The sequence below is a fragment of the Hydractinia symbiolongicarpus genome, chromosome 2, assembly GCF_029227915.1.
Source record: "Hydractinia symbiolongicarpus strain clone_291-10 chromosome 2, HSymV2.1, whole genome shotgun sequence".
Classification (NCBI taxonomy): Eukaryota; Metazoa; Cnidaria; class Hydrozoa; order Anthoathecata; family Hydractiniidae; genus Hydractinia; species Hydractinia symbiolongicarpus.
In genome coordinates, this window is record NC_079876.1 from 27239553 (window position 1) to 27264823 (window position 25271).

The window sequence follows — 25271 nt, forward strand, 5'->3', positions numbered from 1 at the left end:
ATTTTTTTAGACAAAGGTACTGCGCCTATACAGATGTGCAATACGGTTTCTCGTACTAAGTGCCCAGCCTAGCGTCGCGATTAATTATTGAACTTTACCGGGAACTTTTTCCGCAAAATAAAAAATGCTTGCCAATGTCAGGGTAACAACAGGTTGCAAATGGTTTTTTTTTCAGCCAAAGTTTCGGGAAAGTTATTTTTGAAGAATATATTACACCCGAAATACTATGCTAATGTGTGCGCTTTACTTGATTTACGACATATAGTATACCTGCACTAAAGCGCTGTTTAGCACAATTTACGGCTCTTATTAAGCACTCAGCCTGGTGTTTAACGCTGGTTTGTGGCTTAGCCTGGTATTTCGACGGCTAGCTCTGTTTTATTCCTGTACAAATCTGTATATACCAAAATTCATAATACTTTACACTATTTTTTGTTTAGTCATTTTGTTGTCATCACAGAGTCATTTTAATGACTCTGTGATGACAACATATATATACAATAATTTATAATACTTTTTACTAATTCTATTTAGTCACTCTGTTGTCGTGTAGACCAGAACTTTATTTTAACGCAAGATAAATTATTACAGAGTCATATGATGTGTTAACGCTTTCCTCCACTATGACTACCAAAGAAAATCCGATGATATCTTACAATCGTGCATATATCAAAAGACACTGATCGAAGTAACAACGCAACCACTTTCAAGTATATCCAGATTTCCTTTACTTGTTTTGTTTGTCATACACTACAAGAGTTCCACATGCAGAGGGTATATCCCTTTGGTGGGAATCCGAGATTTTTGTCACCTTTGTGGTAAAAAAGGGATGGGCGCACACTGAACTCGGAAATTCCCTAAATTAGCTTTTAATTACGCCATGCTAAAGAGTGAATAATGAGGCTCTTAATATTGGTGCGGGAAAGACACCGGACGGCAAATTTTTAAGGATTTCTACCAAAATGAATTATTGAACAGATTTTGCAATTCTTTTAATTCACAAATTCAGATATAAAAGGCACTAAAATAGTCAGGTCAGCGATAGTAATACAACAATGGAAAAATATATCTATGGATTATTTAAAAAAGTTACCTCATAGCTGCAACATAGATATTATAGCATGTCCAACTCATACTAGCATGGAAAAAGGACGTTTAGTGGAAAATGTTCCATCTTTTCTTATTTTTAAAGTACCTCTTCGTGACGAAAATTATACCTTATACAAATATACAGTAGGAATGTTAATTTGTCAAATGTGTTTGATATATAAGCACACGTAAAGTTACTAGGTATTAAGTAATTCAACAAAAATATTTGTTTATGCGGACAAACAAAATGATAACTTACATGGCACAATAATAACAAAAAAACATTTGATTTACTGTTGCTTACAGCGAGGAAAAGATCACATAAGGTTTTTTTTAAAAAGAAATTCTCGAATGCAAACTGTTAATAATTACTTCTAAAATGTTTAGTAATAATCGCTAAGCGTTTTAATGAGAAATAAAAACACCCAACCCTTAGCCTAGAACACATGCAGCGGTCCCCAGAAAACTAGCAATAGTAATAAAAATCAAAGATCAAAACTAGTCTTTAAAATTCCTGTATAAACCTATATATACAAAACAATATTTTACACTATTTCTTGTTGAATGAATTTTTGTCGTGTTAAATAATTGATGTTTTCATTACATGATCACTTTTTTGGAATCAAAGAAAATCTAACGATTTGTTACAGCCGTGCACATGACAAGAGGCACATATCAATGCAACAACGCAACAGTTTCAAGCATATCAAAATTTTCTTTAAATGTCATATATCACAATGGCTTCATCTCGTCTGCATATAAACTAAGCGATGTAATAATACAAAACACCAGCGACTGTCACTATCAGCTTATTGTAGCAGCACACGTAACAAAAGAAACATATCGACGAAACAATGTAAACACTTTCGAGCATGTGGACATTCTTCTTTACTTGTTTGTTTCTCCCATACGCCTTTGTTACTTCATCAGCTATCATTCTAATTTCAGAAGCCACTTCATTAACGTTATTCATCTTTCTGTCCATGATTTATTTTTCAAAAAAAACGAAACATTTTATTTATATCAGGTTTTTTAAAATTTCCCAAACTTCATTTTAAGAAGGTGTAGCCCACTAGGGAATACAATTTGTTTATTTACCGAATTTTACTTCTTGAAATTAACCTGTGTATACGTTTTATGTTTTACTGAAATATCCTACCCGGACATGACCTTTATTATATGCAGACATGCAACGGAATTTGTACAGATTTAATGGTTTCCATAGAAACAATGCTAATTGTTCAGCTTATAATTTTTTCTCTTTAAGCAAGTCACAGTAGATCTTTTTTTATTTTTTTCCCTCACATTTAAAATGTATGCTAATACCTTTTCCGAATAATAGATTTACTAGTGGCGATTACCGTGAAAAAGCTCCTTCTTTTTGAGGAAGTAGGTATTTACACAAATTAATGTAGATGCTAAGTTTAGTTTTCCTGAATATATTTTCACAGATTCTTAGAATAAGCCTCATAAAAGTAAGCAACTACTGTTAGATAGGATTCACAGAGTTTGAGTTAGTTAAAGTTCACTTGTCAATGCTTAAAGCGGACAAAGGACCGTAGGTTATTTTGTTAGATCCTAATTCTCAGGTTCTTGTGCCTTATCCTAATCTTGCTAAGTTGCAGGGTTTTTTTTGCTTCTGTGGCTAATTCCGTATTAGGGTTTGATAGAAAATGCGACTAGCAGATTTAAAACAATTTCCACATGGCTTAGCTTCCGCAAAGGTTGTGAACTACCAGTTTTCTGACTGCGGAATGAGTACCGACCCTTGAAAGCAGTCAGCCATATTTGTGAATTGACGAAAGAGCTGTCGTTGGCTCAACTATTTCGTTCGAGATTGAAGCTTCATTAGGGGGGAATTCTGATTGGCGAAAAATCCACTTCAGCAAAATTGCAATTTCATCAATATTTACTTTAGAAGTTTTTTGCCGTCCAAACTTTCACTTTCTATGTTCTATTGAAATTTTTTAGCAATGTTTAACAAGGTTTATTTTAGGTTGGCGCATTCTGTGTTTTTACAATAATTATTCTCTTATAATAATAGGCCAGTTCCGTGTGTCACTTTTGCAAACGTGATATTTTTTACCACCCGAATGCGCGAGTTTGTCGAGTTCTTTTGTTTTGTTTACATATGTCGCGCAAGCGTCATAAACCACGTGATAGAAAATAAACAATATGGTTCGCTCAAATACGTACTTTCGAACGGGACGGCATTCGAATACAAAGTTCCCTTGGTGTAAAAACAAACAAACAAAAAATTGTTTTTAAAGTTCTCGCGACAAAAAACGAACTTAAAAAAGCGAATAAAAATTAGTATCGTTAGAAGATAAAGAAAAATACATAACTAACACAGTTTATGTTAAGTGGGAAGGAGGAATTCACAGGTAAAGTTTTAAATACTTAATCTTCTCTTTTACTGTTGTTTTAATAAATAGGCTAGCTAAGACATTTTTGTTTTTAAATATAAAGCTGCTAAAAGTATGTTCAAAAAATGCAGAAAAACATTGCAGCTACTAGGTTACTGAACATATTCTTAAAAAAAGAAATGTTAACAAAATCATATTTGAATAGCTGCAGCTATCTACAGTACATCAGCTTGCTTTCAAATTATATATCTAAAGCTTTACTTTTACTACATTAAGAAATATCCGCATAAATCAAAGTAGTCTGTTAAATAAATTAAGTGCAAAGAAAAGGGAAATATTTCTTATGCTTTCGTTTTTCCGATTTGTTTATATATATAAGACAACAAAAAAGCTAGCCTATTTGTTTACAAATTTTGCATAAATTAAAGTATCTTCAAGTGCGTAAATAATATGCGTGTTTAATTATTTAAAATGCTGCACAAAGATGTGGGTACAAACAATATCAAAACTGTTGTTTTACGAATAAGGGGATTCTATTGAATTCAAAATAGTGGTATATATTAATTTTAAAGTATAAAAATTCAGAACTGTCAACCTTAAGTCCCTATATATTTATATCTTATTTTTTCTCATTTTAGGAACTGTGGTACCTAATTTGTTTTAATTAGTTTTAATTAGGATATAATGTCTAATGAGTCTGGAATTAATGACAGCAGTAATACTGTTCGTGGTTTTAGACTGTTTAATAATTTGGGTAGGTTTGTGTTGCAACAACGTGACAATAATCAAGGTTTAGTAGGTGCTATTTTGAGGCAACGATCACATATTTCCCAAAATTTTGGGGGAAATATAGTGCCACGTTTATTTCATAATGAGGATGTTGCATTAGCTAGACGTAGGCAACACGCTCAATGTGTCGCATCTTTACGTCGATTGGAATCGAATAATTAGGCCAATACTAGGCAGCATAATGATACTGTTAGACAGGCTGCTAGACGTAATGCAGAATTAGCTCAGCAAACTCGCAACAGACAATTTAAACCATTATAACGAGCCTGGTTGGCCAACCAAAACCATCGAAACACATGCAACCATAAGCTTCTATTCACTACTTAGCTGCGATTGAACAACAGAAAAAAAGAAACACACTGACAGAACCTGCAAGCACTCTGCTCATCAAATAGTAAAAGACGCGAAACAAGATACACATGCCCTCGATGCCCACAACAACCAGCCCTATGCATTGATCCATGTTTCCGCATCCATCACCGGAATATTGGCGTTGCCGGTTTCGACGATGCAACATCATCATCTGAAGAGGAGTAGTTCGCATCTCTTAGTATTCTCAGTTATAAATACATGTACAGACATGTAATTGTGACAGTTTGCTTTGAAACAATGTGTTTTTCTTCGTCAATATATATATATATATGTAAGTATGTATCATTTGTGTCATCGAAAAACGAATTTCAAAAAGTGCTATGATTACTTCCTTCAAACAGCGAAATAACCGACATGGTTTGTGTAAGTAACTTTTTTAAACTTTAATAAATACTTTAATAAACAGAAATTACAAAAACAATAATTATCCCTCTTTTCCCCAAACGTAAATGCACGTCGTTGGGTTATTGCGAAAGATCGCACAACGTATATATACGTGATTGGGACCCAACGTGTTGACTAAAGTATTTTTATTCCCAATTATTTTGTACGAACAGACTTTACGATGTGATTTGATTTAAACTAACAATGCATTTTGTTTTGGGTCAGAGCTGCGACGGGCTGTTTTCTGCTTTTTTTAGTAAAAAGGTGCTATGCATTTTTTTAGACAAAGGTACTGCGCCTATGCAGATGTGCAATACGGTTTCTCGTACTAAGTGCCCAGCCTAGCGTCGCGATTAATTTTTGAACTTTACCGGGAACTTTTTCCGCAAAATAAAAAATGCTTGCCAATGTCAGGGTAACAACAGGTTGCAAATTGTTTTTTTTTTCAGCCAAAGTTTCGAGAAAGTTATTTTTGAAAAATATATTACACCCGAAATACTATGCTAATGTGTGCGCTTTACTTGATTTACGACATATAGTATACCTGCACTAAAGCGCTGTTTAGCACAGTTTACGGCTCTTATTAAGCACTCAGTCTGGTGTTTAACGCTGGTTTGTGGCTTAGCCTGGTATTTCGACGGCTAGCTCTGTTTTATTCCTGTACAAATCTGTATATACCAAAATTCATAATACTTTACACTATTTTTTGTTTAGTCATTTTGTTGTCATCACAGAGTCATTTTAATGACTCTGTGATGACAACATATATATACAATAATTTATAATACTTGTTTTGTTTGTCATACACTACAAGAGTTCCACATGCAGAGGGTATATCCCTTTGGTGGGAATCCGAGATTTTTGTCACCTTTGTGGTAAAAAAGGGATGGGCGCACACTTAACTCGGAAATGCCCTAAATTAGCTTTTAATTACGCCATGCTAAAGAGTGAATAATGAGGCTCTTAATATTGGTGCGGGAAAGACCACGGACGGCAAATTTTTGAGGATTTCTCCCGAAATGAATTATTGAACCGATTTTACAATTTTTTAATTCACAAATTCAGATATAAAAGGCACTAAAATAGTCAGGTCAGCGATAGTAATACAACAATGGAAAAATATATCTATGGATTATTTAAAAAAGTTACCTCATAGCTGCAACATAGATATTATAGCATGTCCAACTCATACTAGCATGGAAAAAGGACGTTTAGTGGAAAATGTTCCATCTTTTCTTATTTTTAAAGTACCTCTTCGTGACGAAAATTATACCTTATACAAATATACAGTAGGAATGTTAATTTGTCAAATGTGTTTGATATATAAGCACACGTAAAGTTACTAGGTATTAAGTAATTCAACAAAAATATTTGTTTATGCGGACAAACAAAATGATAACTTACATGGCACAATAATAACAAAAAAACATTTGATTAAAAAGAAATTCTTGAACTGTTATAAATTACTTCTAAAATGTTTAGTAATAATCGCTAAGCGTTTTGATGAGAAATGAAAACACCCCACCCTTAGCCTAGAACACATGCAGCGTTCCCCAGAAAACTAGCAATAGTAATAAAAATCAAAGATCAAAACTAGTCTTTGAAATTCCTGTATAAACCTATATATACAAAACAATATTTTACACTATTTCTTGTTGAATGATTTTTTGTCGTGTTAAATAATTGATGTTTTCATTACATGATCACTTTTTTGGAATCAAAGAAAATCTAACGATTTGTTACAGCCGTGCACATGACAAGAGGCACATATCAATGCAACAACGCAACAGTTTCAAGCATATCAAAATTTTCTTTAAATGTCATATATCACAATAGCTTCATCTCGTCTGCATATAAACTAAACGATGTAATAATATTTTGTACAAAACACCAACGACTGTCACTATCAGCTTATTGTAGCAGCACACGTAACAAAAGAAACACATCGACGAAACAACGTAAATACTTTCGAGCATGTGGACATTCTTCTTTACTTGTTTGTTTCTCCCATACGCCTCTGTTACTTCATCAGCTATCATTCTAAGTTCAGAAGCCACTTCATTAACGTTATTCATCTTTCTGTCCATGATTTATTTTTCAAAAAAAACGAAACATTTTATTTATATCAGGTTTTTTCTAAATTTCCCAAACTTTATTTTAAGAAGGTGTAGCCCACTAGGAAAAAACAATTTGTTTATTCTCCGAATTTTACTTCTTGAAATTAACCTGTGTATACGTTTTATGTTTTACTGAAATATCCTGCCGGACATGACCTTTATTATATGCAGACATGCAACGGAATTTGTACAGATTTAATGGTTTCCATAGAAACAATGCTAATTGTGCAGCTGATAATTTTTTCTCTTTAAGCAAGTCACAGTACATCTTTTTTTATTTTTTTCCCTCACATTTAAAATGTATGCTAATACCTTTTCCGAATAATAGATTTACTAGTGGCGATTACCGTGAAAAAGCTCCTTCTTTTTGAGGAAGTAGGTATTTACACAAATTAATGTAGATGCTAAGTTTAGTTTTCCTGAATTTATTTTCACAGATTCTTAGAATAAGCCTCATAAAAGTAAGCAACTATTGTTAGATAGGATTCACAGAGTTTGAGTTAGTTAAAGTTCACTTGTCAATGCTTAGAGCGGACAAAGGACCGTAGGTTATTTTGTTAGATCCTAATTCTCAGGTTCTTGTGCCTTATCCTAATCTTGCTGAGTTGCAGGGTTTTTTTTGCTTCTGTGGCTAATTCCGTATTAGGGTTTGATAGAAAATGCGACTAGCAGATTTAAAACAATTTCCACATGGCTTAGCTTCCGCAAAGGTTGTGAACTACCAGTTTTCTGACTGCGGAATGAGTACCGACCCTTGAAAGCAGTCAGCCATATTTGTGAATTGACGAAAGAGCTGTCGTTGGCTCAACTATTTCGTTCGAGATTGAAGCTTCATTAGGGGGGAATTCTGATTGGCGAAAAATCCACTTCAGCAAAATTGCAATTTCATCAATATTTACTTTAGAAGTTTTTTGCCGTCCAAACTTTCACTTTCTATGTTCTATTGAAATTTTTTAGCAATGTTTAACAAGGTTTATTTTAGGTTGGCGCATTCTGTGTTTTTACAATAATTATTCTCTTATAATAATAGGCCAGTTCCGTGTGTCACTTTTGCAAACGTGATATTTTTTACCACCCGAATGCGCGAGTTTGTCGAGTTCTTTTGTTTTGTTTACATATGTCGCGCAAGCGTCATAAACCACGTGATAGAAAATAAACAATATGGTTCGCTCAAATACGTACTTTCGAACGGGACGGCATTCGAATACAAAGTTCCCTTGGTGTAAAAACAAACAAACAAACAAAAAATTGTTTTTAAAGTTTTCGCGACAAAAAACGAACTTAAAAAAGCGAATAAAAATTAGTATCGTTAGAAGATAAAGAAAAATACATAACTAACACAGTTTATGTTAAGTGGGAAGGAGGAATTCACAGGTAAAGTTTCAAATACTTAATCTTCTCTTTTACTGTTGTTTTAATAAATAGGCTAGCTAAGACATTTTTGTTTTTAAATATAAAGCTGCTAAAAGTATGTTCAAAAAATGCAGAAAACCATTGCAGCTACTAGGTTACTGAACATATTCTTAAAAAAAGAAATGTTAACAAAATCATATTTGAATAGCTGCAGCTATCTACAGTACATCAGCTTGCTTTCAAATTATATATCTAAAGCTTTACTTTTACTACATTAAGAAATATCCGCATAAATCAAAGTAGTCTGTTAAATAAATTTAGTGCAAAGAAAAGGGAAATATTTCTTATGCTTTCGTTTTTCCGATTTGTTTATATATATAAGACAACAAAAAAGCTAGCCTATTTGTTTACAAATTTTGCATATATTAAAGTATCTTCAAGTGCGTAAATAATATGCGTGTTTAATTATTTAAAATGCTGCACAAAGATGTGGGTACAAACAATATCAAAACTGTTGTTTTACGAATAAGGGGATTCTATTGAATTCAAAATAGTGGTATATATTAATTTTAAAGTATAAAAATTCAGAACTGTCAACCTTAAGTCCCTATATATTTATATCTTATTTTTTCTCATTTTAGGAACTGTGGTACCTAATTTGTTTTAATTAGTTTTAATTAGGATATAATGTCTAATGAGTCTGGAATTAATGACAGCAGTAATACTGTTCGTGGTTTTAGACTGTTTAATAATTTGGGTAGGTTTGTGTTGCAACAACGTGACAATAATCAAGGTTTAGTAGGTGCTATTTTGAGGCAACGATCACATATTTCCCAAAATTTTGAGAGAAATATAGTGCCACGTTTATTTCATAATGAGGATGTTGCCTTAGCTAGACGTAGGCAACACGCTCAATGTGTCGCATCTTTACGTCGATTGGAATCGAATAATTAGGCCAATACTAGGCAGCATAATGATACTGTTAGACAGGCTGCTAGACGTAATGCAGAATTAGCTCAGCAAACTCGCAACAGACAATTTATAGATGGTCAAAGACACATTGTTTCTAGGCAATTAGAATCTAATGAGCGGGCTATAAATAGAAGGCAAGTTGATGTCCAAAGACATGCTGCTGTTCGTGCTCGCCGAAATGCACCGTATTATAAAATTGCGCGTCAAAATATATTAATTTATATTTTTTAGGTGCTATGAACAAAAAGTGTGAGTATTGTCAAATGTTAAAGTTTCAAAATGAGAATTGTTTTAAATGTTGTCACACTGGTAAAGTTGCATTAGATGATTTGTCTCCTTACCCTCAGCAGCTTAGGGAATTATTAACAAATACAGATAATGTTCAGGCAAAGAACCTTCAGCCAAAAGTACGGAAGTATAATAGTGCCATTGCATTGCCTTTATTTGGAGCAAACCTTCGCCCCCCCCCCCCCACCTGGCCGTGGACCACCATTGGCTGTAGAGAAGATGTGATGCAAACTGTTCAAGATGTGATGAACAGAGTAAGCCCATTTGCTGCTGCCTATAGGTACATGGCTGAAGTTGAAGCTGAAGAATTAAATCAATTAAACCGTGCTCCATCTGCAGTACGTATGTACATGAGAGTTGGCAATGACCGAAGGCGCCACAACCTTCCACATCATGATGAAGTTGCTGCAGTATTTGATGGGAAAGAAGGAACACCTCCTTAAAACAGGGATGCTGTTATCTATCCGCGTGGAGGTGACTTACATAATATTTACACAATGTCTTCAAACTTGGAGTCAATGGCGTATCCTCTTTTTTTCCGAAGGAATAAATCAGGTTGGCATAATAGGATACCTCATGTTGCTGTACGTGCAACCCGTACTCGCAACACTACTACAATGTTGCAGTATTATACTTACCGTTTAGCTGCTCGGGAGTACTTCAGCCCAATTCATTATCGTAAGAAATTACTTCAGCAGAATTGTGTTGATTCTTATGTTAAAGTTGAAGATAATAATTTAAATTACATTCGAGCAAATCAAACCAACCTTCGTGTTGATAGTTTGGCTGACCATTTGAATGCACGAGCTAAAGAGCGAGACCTTTAACCAGGTCGTATTGTTGTTCTTCCCTTCAAGTTTTGAAGGAAGTCCACGTGCCATGGCTCAAAACTATCAAGATTCTATGGCCGTCATTGGTAAGTTTGGAAAACCTGATTTTTTTCTGACTTTTACGTGGAATCCAAAATGGCGTGAAATTACAGAAAATTTGCTTGCAGGCCAACGTGCATATGATCGGCCTGATTTAGTTACTCGAGTTTTTAAATTGAAACTAAATGAACTCCTGATGTTACTGAAATGGGAGTTCTAGGTAAGACTATAGCACATGTGTATGTTATAGAGGGGTTTACCTCATTGTCATTTGTTAATTCATTTAGATCCCAATGACAAACTTAGGGATGCAGATGACATAGACAGTGTTATTTCAGCAGAAATTCCTAATAAACAGGAACACCCTGAGCTGTTTGAAATTGTACGATCGTGTATGATTCACGGACCATGTGGACATCTGAATCCTAATTCCAGATGTATGGAAGATGGTGTTTGCACTAAAAGTTTTCCAAAGAACTTTTTAGCATCTACCCAAGCTGTAGTCAACGGATATCCATTATATAGACGTCGTGATAATGGTATACATATCATTGTCAATAATGTTGACATAGATAATCGCTGGATTGTTCCACATAATCCATGGCTTTCCAAGAAATACAATGCACATATAATCTTGGAGGCGTGCATGTCTGTTAAATCTGTTAAATAACTCTATAAGTATGTTTATAAAGGTCATGATTGTGCCAACATTGAGATCAATGAACGTATTGATCATGATGAGGTGCACACATTTTTAGATGCGCGGTATGTCAGTGCACCTTGCGCAGTATGGCGTCTTTTTGAATTTAACATACACCAACAATCTCATGTTGTCCATAAATTGCCAGTGCATTTGCCAAATAACCATATTGTTTATTTTCAGCAAGGACAAGCTGAAGAGGCTCTGGACAGAGCTGCAGATCAGGCTACAAAATTAACAGTTTGGTTTGTGTTAAATGCAGAGAATCGTGATGCTCGCCAATATATGTATCCAGATATTCCTCTTCATTTTGTTTTCCACAAGAACAAAGTTTGGAAGCCAAGACAACGCAGTCATGGTAAAATTGTATCCAGAATGTATAGTGTAAGTCCTCGCACAGGTGAGCTTTTTTATTTGCGTATGTTGCTACTGCATACACCTAGTGCAACTTCTTTTGAAGATTTACGAACTGTCAATGGCAATGTTGCTGAAAAATTTCGCGACTCCTGCTAATTGCGTAGACTCCTGCAAGATAATACGGAATATAATAATACTTTGCAGGAAGCTATTAACTTTTAGATGCCTCGACAATTGAGGCAACTGTTTGCGGTGATACTTACTCACTGTGAACCTTCTGATCCTTTTACTAAAAAAGTTGATGTAGCTGTGGAGGCTAAAAGAGTTTCTCAACGAAGGGCTCAACTTCCTGACGAACAGACTGCGCTGGATAATGCAGTCATAGAAGCTGTTGTAAATGTTGCTAACAATGCAGCCCAAAACAACCGTCTCTTTTATTTAGAAGGTGATGGTGGTAGTGGTAAGACCTTTACTTATAATTACCTTATTTCTGAATTTACAAGTAGAGGTTTCCAAGCTGGAACTGCTGCATTAACTGGCATACCAGTAGCACTTTTGAAAAAGGGTACCACCATTCATAGACTATTCCGGTTACCTGTTGTAGAGAACAGTACATGCAGCGTAACCCCGGTTTCTGCTTATGCTGCAGAATTACGACAAAGGAGTATCTTTTTACTTTATGAAGCTTCCATGATTTCTAAGCATGCTTTTCATGCAATAGATCATCTTCTACAAGATATTTGGAGGTAAGGTTGCTCTTTTAGGTGGTGATTTTTCACAGTTACTGCCTGTTGTTAGGAAAACAGAATTTCGATTACTTCGAAACATGAGAACAAGGCCAGGAGAACAACAATTCGCTGCATGGCGTCTGCAACTTGGGAAAGGTGTATTACTTGTTCGGGAGCAAGAACCTTTTCAAGGTGCAATTGAAGTGCCGTCCCAATGTGTGAATCAAAGTGAATGTATTGTTGATACTTTGTTTAGGGATCTTTCACCAGAAATTATGGCATCATCTGTGGTACTAACAGCCCCAAATGATGACTCACTTACTATTAACTATCCGGTGTTGGCGCTGTTGCCTGGTGAAGAAAGAGTTTATTTTAGTGCAGATGTTGTTGTGTGTGATGATGAGGAGGAACGGAATCAATATCCAGTAGAATTTTTAAATAGTATCACACCTTCAGGTATGCCTCCTCATTGTCTTAAATTAAAACTGGTGCCATTGTTATGTTATTAAAAAACATAAACATAAATAATGGTTTATGTAATGGCACTCGCCTAATTATAAGACGTGTTCATGGCATTTGTGTCGATGCTGAAGTACTCACTGGCAATGCCATTGGAGATAGGGTACTTATTCTAAGGGTGGAACTTGTACTTTCGGATACAGGTATGCCTTTTGTTTTACGTCGCATTCAGCTTCCACTAAGGCTGTTTTATGCTACGACAATAAACAAGACACACGGTCAAATCTTTGAAAAGGTTGGAATATTGTTGCGCAGGCCATGTGTTTCTCATGGTCAGCTGTATGTTGCTTTTTCTAGAGCAAGAGCATTTGGTGATGTTAGAGTAAGTGTTGTTCCCTCATCCATGCAAGGATTTTTTAATGGTAAATGTTATACCAAAAATATTGTTTACCGTCAAATTCTTACATAATTCATACAATAATGTAATAGACAATGATGCAGCTATTAAATGCTTAGCAGAAATGCAATATTTTGCACTTTATATCTATCTGCCATGTTGTGCGAAGTGAAAAGAGGTTGACGTGTTAGAGTAATTATACTGACATCCCCCTTTGTGCAACATGAGAGTAGCGTGCACTGTAGATGGGAATAGATGTTCCTATTCGGTGCACCCTTGCCTTGCAGATTTATAAGGCACATCAGGGTTTGGTAGGGTCTTAGAAAGTGCGACAGTCCAGAAAAAGCTCATAATACTACTCTTTTGCAGATATTTATTTGGCTTTTAAAATTTTCATCGTGCCGAGAATATGTTGTGAATCCTAAAAGTACACTAAAGATGCATTTTTTTAAAATGTTGTGTTATACATGCATCTTTTTTTCTTTTAGGTGAAGTGCAAAGTCCTATGGCTTACCTTCACGTGGTGCACTTCGTTAAATAATTAGCATATTAGGGGGGGATAATTAAAAGTTGATTGCAACATAAATTATTGGTTAAAAAAATTAGTGTGTGAGATAAGTCATTTCTAATCTACTCTTTCACATATATTTTGCCACATAAGTTATTGAATTATTGAAGTTTGAGTTGTGAAATTTTTTGTGCAGAATTTGTTTTTAGTTTTGTGACAACAAAGTTAACTTAAAGGCACCATTTTCTACAATGTTCTTATGATTTCCTTCTTGCAATAAAGGTTAGGATTTCACATTTCGTAAATAATTTTTAATGCAGTTGGAGGCAAAAATAATAATTAATGATGCAATCATTTTCAACTACAAAAAATTATGGCCTTAAGACCTGCTTGAAATTTTTGTTTTTCGCAGCCTGAAAGGTACTTAAATTCATATTTCTAAGGTTTAAGATATGGGGCTGACCCTTTATATTGTATCATCTTTATTTTGGAGTATGAGTTGTTTATATTTTGAAAAGTTTGTTATTTTCATCCAAATTTAATTTTAAACAACTGTAATTAATTTAAAAGAAAATCTGTTTATTCTGGCCTCATATACCTATAGAAAGTCCCAAACAATAAAAAATACTTAAAATCTAATTAATTTGTTTAAAAAAATAATTACACACTGCGCTTTTGATCCATTTTTGCAATTTTAGCATGTAATAAGGCTATTGTCTTATTATAGCTAAGATGTTACAGAGGTTTCTCAGAACCCAAATAGGGTTAAGGTGTTTATTTCTCAAACTGAAATTGAAAGGGTAAAAACAAAAACAAAAAAAAAAACGCATTAACTTTCCTTTGTTATGTTAGCACTTACATTTACATAAATATTTTATGTCAAATAGTAGTTGCATTACATATGCTAATCATGAATTGAAAGCCAAGGCATATCTTCAAACGGATTTACACTTTTACGTCCTGTTGGTACTATTTATTCAGCACGTACATGCTGTAATTCCTATGTCATGGATAGTACTATGGCTACTAAACCACTATTATGGTAACATTTACATCTATTGTTAATATTCTTTTTCAGTTATAAATAATAATGGAAGAAGGCTTGCCTGAAGAGGAAATGCTAGCTATTTGACAAGACCTTATTTATACAAACATATCAATTTGTTATAGCCTTATTATTATAGAGATCATTATTATTTAGAGTATAATAAAAGCCAGCACAAACATTTCATACACTAACACACCCATGGACATATAAACAAACAGGAAGTACACATTTTTATTGTGATATGTAGTTCTTATTGTTAATAGTTTGTTATTTTCTTTAGAAGTTGAGCAAGTTGGGAGGAAAGAGGGTATGGTTAATCTTTTATTTTATCATATTTGCTAATAATAATAATGCGATTAAAAGTTCCCATTTTTGTTAAAACTTCTTTCTTTAGAAAGTACACCAGAATCAAGTGAGCACAGTATATTGTATTTTATTATTCGTTTCTTTTTAATACTTTTTCCCTCTGACTACTATAACAGAAACAGTATTTTTCTAGACAATAAAGAAAAGGAAGTTAAAAATGCAGAAGGTGCCTGTTGTTACATAATAATAGTGTTTATATTGGGTTTTTTTGTTGTTGTAATAAATGTCCTATTTTGTCTTTTTATAGCCTTGACATATTCATCATACTTAAAGTATAGAGAATCACATCCTGGCTCCCTTTCCAAAAAGTCTTTCAATTGGTGGAAAGCACACGGGGTCAGGATTTTTGTGTGAAAGAAAGTAAGTAACCGCCGACGCTGGAAACACCGACGCACACCCACACCCACACCACACAACCAATATATTAATTGCAACTTTAATTACAATAAATAACATGCACCATTTATTCTTACATTAATTTAAATTATTTGTTTTCGTGTGTTTTGTTTTTTAGTCATTTGTTCGTTCTGTACATAGATGAACTATGTAACACGGTTATTTTCCTTCTTCTATTCTAATTTTGGAGATCGCATATTTAGCTTCCTGGATCATAAAAGTTTTTTTTCCTTAAGCATCTCTGGAATTTCTGTAAAGTCAAATTATATTTTTTCCCGGTGAACCTAAAATTTTAGTCTGCTAATATGTATAAAGTTTAATTTAATTTAAGCTGTAATTGATTTGTTTTGTTATTAAAATTAGTTTAATTACAATCAGTTCAGTTATTTCATCAATATAATACTAGAATTTATCACGTACTTGAACTTGAGTTTAATTCTGGATTTAGTGAACGTTTTTCTTATAAGAAACACCTTTTTTTAAAAAAAACCACATTTGTGATTAAGTCACACGATTTAATTCTTTTATCCTCACCTTTCTCACATCATAGAGTGCCTGAGTTAAAAGACCGTTTTTTTAAGAATCCTGTTTTTTGACAATGTTTTGTAGGTAAATTAATTAAAGATTAATTGGAGATTATTCATGAACTAAAAGTCACGGCATGTCATGCTATATCACTGCATCGCACATTTATTGGTATTGGAAAGGCTACAGCCAGGTATTTACTTTTACCTTTGTGGATGTTTGCAAATTGGACTGATCCCATTATCACAAAAACTAGAGCACATTGACATTCTTTGTATGTGACGTCATCAAAACAACCTATATGTTTTCCTTTGTTTTCTGCCTAAGTGAATTTTTCCATTGTTACCCTTCCTAAGTGGATTTTTCCACATCTGTCTGTCTGTGACTTTTGCAAAGTGGGCTATATTTTTCACATTTCTCTTTGATAAAGTCTATATAACATCGCCTATAAATTTGTTCTGTAATTTAACAAACTTTAACGGCCAAACAACTTGTACACGAGGTGGTGACGTCAATGATTTTTCACCGTGTGGGTAACTAGATACCACCTTGGACCAATTTGGATAAGTTTTCCAGATCTGGATCCCCAAATCCATTTCGGAATGGACGGGTTGATGACGTCATCAAAAACCTTTTAACCACAATATTCTCGTAACTGCTTGTCAAAAGTACACGATCCTATACATTTTCTTGATCAGCGTTTCAAGATCTACACAATGAAGGCAGCAGGTATACATACAAACTTCTAAAAAAATTTTTTAGGGCGTTTGACTGGCCATTGCTTACGTCAGCAAAATTTTGAAACCCTTATATCTCATTAACCGCTCATCAAAAGCACATGATCATATATATTTTCTTGATCAGTGTTTTAACCTATGCACAATACAGGTAACAAATAAACTGAATTTTGCTAAAATCTTTTGTAATTGCACTGCTGACGACTTCTAAACAACCTATTTTTCCATTGTCCTTCTGCCTAAGTGGATTTATCCACGGGTTTTATCAACTAGTCTTTTATAATAATACAGATCTTCTGTCTGTCTGTCTGTGACGTTTGCAAAGTGGATTATGTTCTTCACAATTTTCATTGATAAAGCCTATAAATTTGGTTTGTTACTTACCAAACTTTTGTTAAGACATTGTTTTGAACTTCGTTCGCGGAACGCTTTCGGCAACCGGCAGTGCCCATGATAAACAAACGATATCGTAGAGAGCAGACGCTAAGAAGGCAGCTGAGAAAGCAGAATGTAATACGACAAATACGTGAGAAAATGACACTCTTTTTAACGATTTTTCTTGTATTTTTGATTATGTTCAGAACTAAAGTTTTATTTTGTTCATTGTATAGGTAATCGAACTTGCCAAACCAAAGAGAATCTCTTGTTTGATAACACATTTCCACAAATGTGTTTTCTATATGATCCACAAAACATTCCATTACTGACTACACTTGCTGTATCGCAAAGGCGATTATAAGATCAACTGAATATCCAAATTTTTTGAATTTATAACAATACTTAATTCACTGTTAATGTTACACAAGAACACTGTCTAAATCGCGATCTTGAAAAAATCACAAGGAAGCTAAAATTTTGAAGCTTCAAGTAGTACTGTGGACCAATAAACGCTAATTTGGGGCCATTTTCGGACTGGTTAGCTATAAACTGCGGACCCGCCCCTAAAATGAGAACCACAGAAAACGATGTAACCGATCAGTGGAATGCTAAAAAGGAACGCGTACAAGCTAAAAGAACTTACACAAGACAAGGTAAAAATAATGCTATTCCCGCCACTATTAAAAATAGATGATTTTGAGATAACAAGACAGCAAGCTGTGATAATGGAACAGGTCTAACGACCCTTGAAGTTAAAATTGTAGAGGTTACACCCTCTAAAGATCAAAACGCAATGCAAGATCTCCCTTTTTGCAAGGATAATCTGTAGATTCAAGGTAATTGAACCAAACAACCCTCTCTACACAATACAATACGTACAACTAACGGTCGGTACACAAAAACTGACAACATGAAAACAGAAGACAGACATAACGACAACAATACAACAAAGAATTTACTATAAAAATAAATAAATAAATATAAAACTATAAATATGAGTAGACAACCACCCGAGCGCCAGGACTTGTGAACCTGGCAGTAGCTTTCCGCATGTGTTACGGGATCCCAACACTCAGCCTTGCACGGGTAGTTGTCGCTTTGGACCAGCCATTTGCTTCGGACCAGCCGTAAGTCAGGACCAGCCTGAAGACAGTGGAGTAATGAACGTGGATGTAAAGTCACGGAAACAAGAAAGATAGAAATGAAAACCCCTTATATAGCTTCTTCGTAACATCAGGTATAGCAGGATCGTTAACCCTGTAGACTAAGTGAGTAAGATCTCAGACAAGCTTGGATAGTGGTGCAGGAGAAGCACGATCAATTTGTTTCGATCTTGGCATCGGAACAGCAAGAAGCTGAAGATAATTGGATAGAGGAACTAAACAACGTCTATTGTGCATTGGAAGAAAAAACTAATTGGTTTATTCAGAAATCAGAGGCTGAGGAACACGCAAAAAAGGAGTTAGAACGTGACAAAGAAAGGGAGCTAACGCTGAATTTGTGATAATGAAGGAGGTAGAGGATACGGTAAATTAAAGGATGAAAGTTTGTGAAGAAGTGCAACAAGAATTCATGTCGACATTAAAAGATGAGGAAGCAACCCGAGAAGAGAGTGAGCGCTTCCTTGATGCATGGAGACGCTGTAATGAACTTCGATCAGAGGCCCGTGTTTCCCTCAGGAGGCATAGGCAACAAACACATGCTAGTTCGTCTGGATTGCGTTTGGAGAGACTAAAATTTCAATCATTCAGCGGGAACTTAAGAAAGTATCCTAAATTCAAAAGCGATTTTGTTAAATATATACTCCCCGCATACAAGACCGATCAAGCCGCGTTTGTTCTAGAATCTTACTTAAATGATAACGTTAAAGAACAGGTCGAGTCGTTAGATGACATGAATAGGGACCTTACGAAAAGCGCGACGAAGGTGAGGACGACGACGTATCTTACAAATTTACTTTAACTGAGCATGCTCGAGATGAGTATTCCCTCATGCTACCGTTCCGTTGCAACCGCAAAGACGCAAAAACTGCCTTTGATACGTTGCAGATAGAACGTAAGTAAAATTTTGTACTTATTTTACAATTTTAGTTCATTTTTACACTGGTTTCGATTATTAAGGTCTTCAATTCTATCGAACTTACTCATACATTGAATCTTATATATTAATTCCCTTGCGTGAGTAAAACTGTGAGTCCACGACACGGAAATCACGGGTCACTTTCTTATGACGTGGCTGTACGCTAAAATTTAACTAAAAAGATTAGGGATGTACTTCATAGAAATCGCACATAAGGTGTAAATATATAACCCGCTGCTAATAACGATATAAATATATATACCCTTATGCCAAAAAACTCTATGTTAGCATATATATATAGGTATCGCTACATATGAAACGGTATTAGATATTCACAAAGCATACGGACTGTTAAATGAAGTTCCTAGCATAAAACGGAAATTGTGTTTACGAAAAAGATGGCTGTTTTGCGAAGTTCTTTTCCTCCAAATATTCTGAAAATAAAGTTCAGAAATTACTTATTTTTAAAATGTAAATTTAATTTGTTTCAAATTGTGGTTTTGACATTTTCATGTAAGAATTTGTGGGCAAAAACCTTAATCAGCATGCTAAAAGAACTGACTTTTCTTAATTTAGAATTACTAAACACAACCATTTTCTTACATTTAGTGTAAACTTTTGTGCGTATGGCTTATATTTAATACACCAAAAGAGCTACTTTGTTGATTTCAATTTTATACTCTTTGTAAGCTATTTTTTTCTTCTTTTTGACATTTTGAATTAACTTATGTAGAAGGCATATAATATACATGCATCTAAAAAAATGGAATTTTGCAAATTTCTGTTTTACCACTCAATTTTTACATTTTATAGGTTATTTGGAACAGAATGGTATGAAATAGACCAAAATACCTGATCTTAGTTGTTTTTAATTTACAGGCTGTGTCTGTGAAACTTTAAGGGGAACATTTGTTGGAAGACAATGGTAGACATATACTGATAGAACTGATTTTTGTTGTGTTAGATGTTATATCTGAACCTTTTTGACATTTTATGTTAATTTTGCGAGGAAGGACCATATATATATACACAGAAGAAGAATTCAATTTTACACCTTGCAAGCTTTGTTTTTCTATATTTTGTATAAATTCTTACTGGGGAGGACTCCGTGCAATATATCGAAATGACTGATCCTTCTCGATTTAAATTTGATGTGTTCTAAATCGTATATAGTTTTGGAAATTTTGTGTAAGATTTAATGGGTAAGGGCTAGATGCAATATGTCAAAAAAACTTTTTTTGTTGAATCAGAAGCACTCCCTACAACCATTCTTTTTTTACAGTTTGTGAAGCTTTTGTGAGGAAAGAGTGTATGCAATATTATCGAAATAACTGATTTTTGTTGCAAACTGTCTTTCTTAGGCATTTTGGATTAAAATATTGTTTTAAAGGGCATATGCAGTAGATATATGTACCGAAATAATTAAATTTTGCAAACTTTGATTTTGTCGTTACCTCTCATTTTTTACATTTTGATTAAACTTTTGTGGGAGACCGTCGGTATGCGAAGGACCAAAATAAGAGATTTTAGTATTATTTAGAATTTGTATTTTGTGTTGCAAAATTGGTGCAAAAATTGACATAATTGAACTTATATACAGATTGATTGCTGTTGTTTAACATGACTCATTATGACTTATATATATATATTATGAGAATTTGTGACAGAATACTATGTGATATTTGAAATTTTGTTTACTTTATTGATGGTAAAACAGCATGCAAATTGCTAAAAGGACTTTATTAATTATAGGTTTAAACACCGTTTTTTTGTTGGCATTTTGTCTAAAGTTTGGTGAGGAAGGACAGTATGCAATATATCAAATAATGTTTTATTGCATTATAATTTATCCTTGCAAATCCCTTTTTAACACCTTAGATAAAAATTTTTACTTAAGCAAAATTTATTGTTTATTTTTCACATTTTGTGTCAACCTTTGGCAGGGTTTGCAATAAACTAACTGATTTTAACATATACAATGAGAGAGATTTGTGTTTGACATTGATCAGCTTTTTTGTATATATGTGGCGTTTTGAGTGATTTAAATTTTATGGGTGAGATGTATGTTAAAATGCTTTTAAAAACTTCTTTCCGAATAATTTTCGCCTTTTTCAGATGGTCAGAACAGTAATTTTAGTAGATTTAGATTTTAAATGTCACATTATATACTGCAGTTGTTGGACACCTTTTGGTCATTTATATAATAATGCAGATGTAAGATGCGCACTGCTGTATTGTTTGTTTTTTGATGGACATATATCTGCTACATAAACTAATTGGAATACAGTGGATTCTTCCACGGGAAACAGCTAGTATATCATTAATTAAGTATTATTTGATTGCAAAAATTGCTACCAGCATTTTTGAAGCCGACCTAAGCTACCTCCAGCTAAAACTTTTTTGTTATTTCTGTTTAGATTATGGGGGAAAACAGTGCCCAACAACAGAGTAAAAATAGGTATATAAAAAAGTTTTTCAATTTTTTTTCTTCCATAAAGCAATCACTTGATACATGAAAGTTCAGTATATGTTTCTTTGAAATACACAGAATATGTATTTTTGAAGTTTAACCATGAGCATAATACCTGTGCTTGTTGTTTTCTTAGAAAAATGTGTTGGACTTCTGAGCACGAGGTAATAGCGAGCTTAAGCAAAGGGGGCGGCTGTCTTCCGCCACGGCATTGGCATCTAAAATCTCTCAATACGCAGGCGCAAAATGGAAGATTCCCTGCATTAAAACCACCGTCTTGATTTCTGGAACGTCAAAACACAAAAATCACGTACTGGAGAAAGCGTTCAAACTTGTTCAAAAAAATTGGGGGAAAAACATGTAATCAGCTAAAGAAACATCTTGTAAACCTAAAGAAACTTCTTCCAAGAGAAGGTAAGCTCATGTTTTCTATGTTTTTAGATGAAAAATTCACTCTTGAGTGTGTGTTTGTTTACATTTGCATTTTTTCAAATTTCCAAATTTCATCTAAAATGAACTTTACTCCAGGCCTGCTATGAATTGGAATGAAATGCACGAAGAACTACTATGCAGAGAGATACTGATAACAGTGCCAAGCGGCGAAGCCTGGAATCTCATCGCAGAGAGCTTAAACAGCCTAGATGTAAAGCCAAAATTTCAAGTTGCTTAATGTGGGGTTCGAAAAAAATATCAAGCTCTTAAACGTTCATACCTTCAAAGGATGGCACCTGAGGAAAAAGCAACAGGGATCTCCCCTGATGAGCCATCTGATTTGGATAAAGCACTTGCAGAAATTATAACCAAATTTAAAGAAATTGATCTAAGAGACAGCGAAAAGGTATCTGACGAAAAGGAAAGAGCCACGGCAACGGAGATGCGAAAACAATGTATGGGGACAAAGAAACCGAAAAGCGTAAATCTAATGAAGGGAGTGATGACAAGCCAAAACGTAAAAGGCGGTCAGGTGATGAAACAATCCAATATCCTCGTGAAAAGATGGAATCAGATAGACAATTAAGAGAAAGAGAACTGAACATAGCCCAACAACGAGAATAACACATGAAGCAGATGATTTTACAACAACAAAATAATAATCAAGCCATGTTATGTTTGTTGATGAAACAAAAACAACAAAACAATAATAAATAAAAATGCTATTAATTTATTCATTCTTCTGTTTTTTTTTTCACTTCTGTTATGTTAAATGAATAGTTGATTAGATAAAAAAATCTTCTGTTACAGTATATGATCAGTGTGTCAAGCAATCTTGGCTATGTCTTTGCTGAAAAAAAATATATTTTATTTTTTGTTTGTTTGTATTGCTTTGTTTTGCTTACTGCAAGAATAAGGATTTTCAAATTTTGATTTTTTTTATGTTTAATAAAAAAAAGTCTGAGGTGTTAGTTGGGGTATAAAATACATGAAGTGAGTACAAAAATTTTCTGTTCAACTAAAACATAATATATCTAGTTTTATATATACCTACAAATATAACACAAACCAATTTTTTTTTGTTTTATTGGGTCAAAAGAGAAAAAGAAGATTTTGACAAAAAAAATGCAAACCAAATATTTAACAATACTTTTGATTCTGTCTTTTCACTGTCCCCTATTTGTATTGATGTATATATTTTGTATTTCCTACTATATGTATTACACGTTTATTTACATATTGTTGATATTATTTAAGAAAGATAGTCATTTAAACTAGGTGGTTCGCAATCAAAAAAGTACTTACTTGATTACCATACAAGCATGTTCTGAAATTTTGTAGCAATGCACAGATCGAATACATTTTACCAACAGCACTTAGTTTCACTTTTATTTTTTTTTAAAAATCTACAAACTTAAAATAATTCAATATTTCTTTGAATGCCCATTCGACAGAAACCCTAACCTCACTCATGCTTTTATTGAAGGCTTCTTGATCGGCGGTTAAACCTGGTGGTCTAAATGGTGCTTGCAACTGAATTCTAAGGGGATATGCTGGGTCTGCAAATATACACAACACTTGACAATTAGGACCATGTAAGTGTTGTTGAAGTTCTCTTAACAGTCCTGATTGAACTAACATAGCACTATCATGTCTTTTGCCCTCGACTGGACCAAAAGTGTGAAATTTGTCCATTAGGAATCACAACACTTTCTTGATTGCGTGAATACGTTTATGTCCATTGTATAAGACTCTTTGATTTTGTCCTGGTCGACAAACAGGTCTGACTGTACCATCAATAAATCCCCAACAAAAGTCTAGGGCAGCACCCTTTTCGTGAATGATTCCTGCATTCTCTTCCAAAGATTGAGGGGAAACCCATGGATGATTAAATCCACTAAGAAGTCCAGAAAAGTTCAGGTAGATGTGGTTGAGTATATGATAGTTGACAATACATAATTCTGGACTGATCTTCCAAATAAAGGGACCATATCTCCGTGTCTGATCTAGTAGGCACATAGCTTGAGAAATATACAAAGGGTTTTCAAACCATCAACTCTGCTTCTGTTGTAGCAAGATATTGTTTCAGGAATTTGTAAGAGTTCTCTCACTTCGTAAATGTGGTTTCTTTTGAAGCGAAAATTGGCAACACATTCGTCGGTGTTTAAACTTTCTAAATCGAAATGGTTATATCTCCAATAGGGAAAATCTGGATTCTTAGATTTGTTGACATTGTAGAGAAGTACAAAATCTTCAGCATTCAAGTGATTTTCTGCATGAGCAAATAAAAGAGTCTCCCTTACTTGCCTAAGATTCATTTTTCTTTTCCTTTTGATCCACAGATATATACTAATAGTTGTTTGTTTACAAAGTAAGCTGCCATTATGGAATTTTGGCGCGCTTAAATTATATCCAAGGCAGCGGTATTTCTAAGGCGGCGAAGTAAATAACACCTCTGTGGCTCAAACCTCCGTCCTGCTTAAGGTCCCTAATGTTTTTAAAAGAAGTTTTGGTTGCTGATTTGTTTTCGAAAAAAGATGGATCAAGAGAACGAGGATTGTGTCTTAAAGAAATTGCAGTTAATTTAAAAAAAAGTGAAAGTTATGGTTTAGAGTAGATGAAAGAGCCCTAAGAGACAAATTGAAAAAATTATTACAAACTTTTGTATGGAAGAAAAACCAAGAAGAAAAAGGTAGCGGACTTGAAATGGAACCACTAAAAATAAGGCTGAACGTTTACACACATCAGAGAGTGCAGCAAAAACTAAGAAAATTGATGAAGAAGAAAAACAGGCTGAAGATATGCGGAAAATGTCTACTGAAAGATTATCTGAAACAAGAAAACGAAAACAAGAGGGAGATTCTCAATATGAAACCCCTAAGAAACGTCTTCTGGTGGTGATACTATTGCATATTTACGTGAGAAGTCTGAAAAGGACTTCCAAATAAGACAAGACGAATTAGAATTACGAAAAAAGGAGTTGAAAGTAACCAAGGCTAGGGAACTTTAATTTCCCGATCTAATGCAATTATCAATTTACTTACAAAGTTGGCAGATAAACTTTCTTAACCTTCAAATTATGTATATACATA

The 25271-nt window shown here is 34.1% G+C and overlaps 1 protein-coding gene across 1 annotated transcript; it reads left to right on the plus strand.

The window, feature by feature from the left end:
* The first annotated feature begins 10633 nt into the window (after nt 1-10633).
* LOC130630047 (uncharacterized) lies at nt 10634-11812 on the plus strand. The gene is made up of 4 exons (XM_057443445.1): nt 10634-10765; nt 10850-11243; nt 11292-11386; nt 11483-11812. The coding sequence occupies exons 1-4, from the start codon at nt 10634-10636 to the stop codon at nt 11810-11812; spliced, it is 951 nt and encodes a 316-aa protein (XP_057299428.1).
* The last annotated feature ends 13459 nt before the right edge of the window (nt 11813-25271 follow it).